Source organism: Branchiostoma floridae, chromosome 17, assembly GCF_000003815.2.
Source record: "Branchiostoma floridae strain S238N-H82 chromosome 17, Bfl_VNyyK, whole genome shotgun sequence".
NCBI lineage: Eukaryota > Metazoa > Chordata > Leptocardii > Amphioxiformes > Branchiostomatidae > Branchiostoma > Branchiostoma floridae.
In genome coordinates this window covers 17,873,547-17,875,324 of record NC_049995.1, presented here as the reverse complement: position 1 = coordinate 17,875,324, position 1,778 = coordinate 17,873,547, and the positions used below count along the sequence as shown (strand labels likewise).

At 39.8% G+C, this 1,778-nt stretch overlaps 2 protein-coding genes across 2 annotated transcripts in view; both read left to right on the top strand.

Annotated features, from left to right (window-relative positions):
* LOC118404433 overlaps nucleotides 1-28 on the top strand; it is a 4,310-nt gene extending 4,282 nt beyond the window's left edge. Inside the window, exon 8 of the mRNA XM_035803507.1 lies at nucleotides 8-28. Within this exon, the coding sequence (XP_035659400.1) occupies nucleotides 8-28 (21 nt within the window). The remainder of the gene's footprint in view (nucleotides 1-7) is intronic.
* A 298-nt stretch (nucleotides 29-326) lies between these two features.
* On the top strand, nucleotides 327-1,513 carry LOC118404723 (protein moonraker-like). Its single transcript, XM_035803993.1, has 2 exons — nucleotides 327-611; nucleotides 1,132-1,513. Exons 1-2 carry the CDS (start codon nucleotides 343-345, stop codon nucleotides 1,235-1,237), a joined length of 375 nt encoding a protein of 124 aa, XP_035659886.1. The 5' UTR covers nucleotides 327-342; the 3' UTR covers nucleotides 1,238-1,513.
* Nucleotides 1,514-1,778: the final 265 nt, after the last annotated feature.

The following is a 1,778-nucleotide window of genomic DNA, read 5'->3' as shown; positions in this document are numbered from 1 at the left end:
GATTCAGAACCGGTATGCATTCAGCTAGACCTTATTTGAAAAATGTGACTATCATGTTATACATTATATAGAAGGTTACAATCATTTAATTAAGTGATGTCCTAGATCCATCTATCCACCAATCAATAACCTATAATCATGATTCAACTTCTTTGTGGTTATGATATATTGCAACTGTGTTGTTTATCATAAAAAGAATGAGTTTTACTTTAGAAATGTTTCAGATGTTTTTATTCTTTTTTAATTTCTGGTTATTGTGATGTTGTCACAGCTCGTGAGGCATGGTCCCCGACACCCCCCAGCCAACCAGCACACTGGTCCGAAGGTCGTTTCCATGGCAACATGCCAGACTCACTTTCCTTCCGCCAGGAAGGTATCGTAGACTCCACCGCTACACAGTCAGGACATCCTTGGACTAAAGAGACAGGTGTCAAAGATTCTACAGATGCAGGCCAGCGTACAGCTGTTGTAGGAGCGCCCCCTACCCTACTGTTCACCCCTGCAGGCCAGATGCTGGACCTCCGCTCCTACCGGCGTAGCTTCGACCAGCACCGGCGCAGAACCAGCCACGAAACCGCCGGAGCCTTCAACCCATGGAGACTGGTCGACCAGTAGGTTTTGTTTCTTCGTTTTCATGTAGATTTCATATATTTCAGTCAAGTATGGTTGCAGAGTATATCTACTTTCAAAGGTAAGACTTTTGCAAGTTAGTTTTTTCTAACTAAGAAGAAATATTGTTTGTGCATGTAAGTGTGCTCTTCTTCGTCTTTCTTCATCGTCTTCTGTCATAAACCAATCACAGCTTAGAACTACCGTGATTTTAGCATATAGTGTTACAGCAAGGAGCTTTCATCAAGCTCCTTGGTTACAGCAAACTTGAAAGAAATATTAACTGTTTCAGCAAATACGGTGTTGCAGCAAATATAAGGTTTCTCTTTTTTGGCGACGCCTCAAGGGTGGGCGTGATGCTGTAGCATTATGTGTAAGTAGCTTGACAAAAGGCAAACCACTGAAGGTGAAACATCCTGCATTTTCTCGAAAATGTTGCCTCTCTGGTTCAAAATTAGTATTTGTCATTAAATCACGGCTTCATCATCCTTCGTCAGTTTTAACTTGTTTGTTTCTCCTCAGACTGGCAGATGAACTGATGGAGGATGTCCTGGATGCGGTCGTCATGGAGATGACTGATGCCTGTGAAGAATGTGTGGAGAATGTTTATAGGTCAGAGTTCACATGACAGGTCACAGGTTGCATCATGGGTCAGAGGTCACAAGATAGGTCAGAATACTATGATATGCTGTGTGTTTTAATGAAAGTTACCTTTATTTAAAGGAATAACATCTGTAATGAAATGTTTTGATGTTAAGTTATGAGCTTTTTACTTATGATATACTGTGCCAAAGACAAATGAAGTAGTAGAGTTCCACACCTGAACTGAAATGTGTCATAGGTTTTCCAGAATGACACACTGTTAAAATAGTGTGGATTTGTTTAGAGATGAAAAAGAATTATGGAAAATGTCACCAATAAGGGGTTCTTTTGTGATTGAAATGGTTTTTTGTTCTGTTTCCTAAGAAATGTAATAAACTAAAGAAAAGTAAAGGTGTTTGTTACAGACGAGTTGTTATGTGATGTGTGACTGCCTCAGTGTTTTCCAGCTTTAATGCATTGAATGTTGAGCAAGAGCAAGAGTAAGGTAATTTCTTGTTTCACAGATTTGTTAATGCAAGATAGAACATCAACAAGAAAAAATAAGTGAAGGAAGGAGAAAGTCCGTA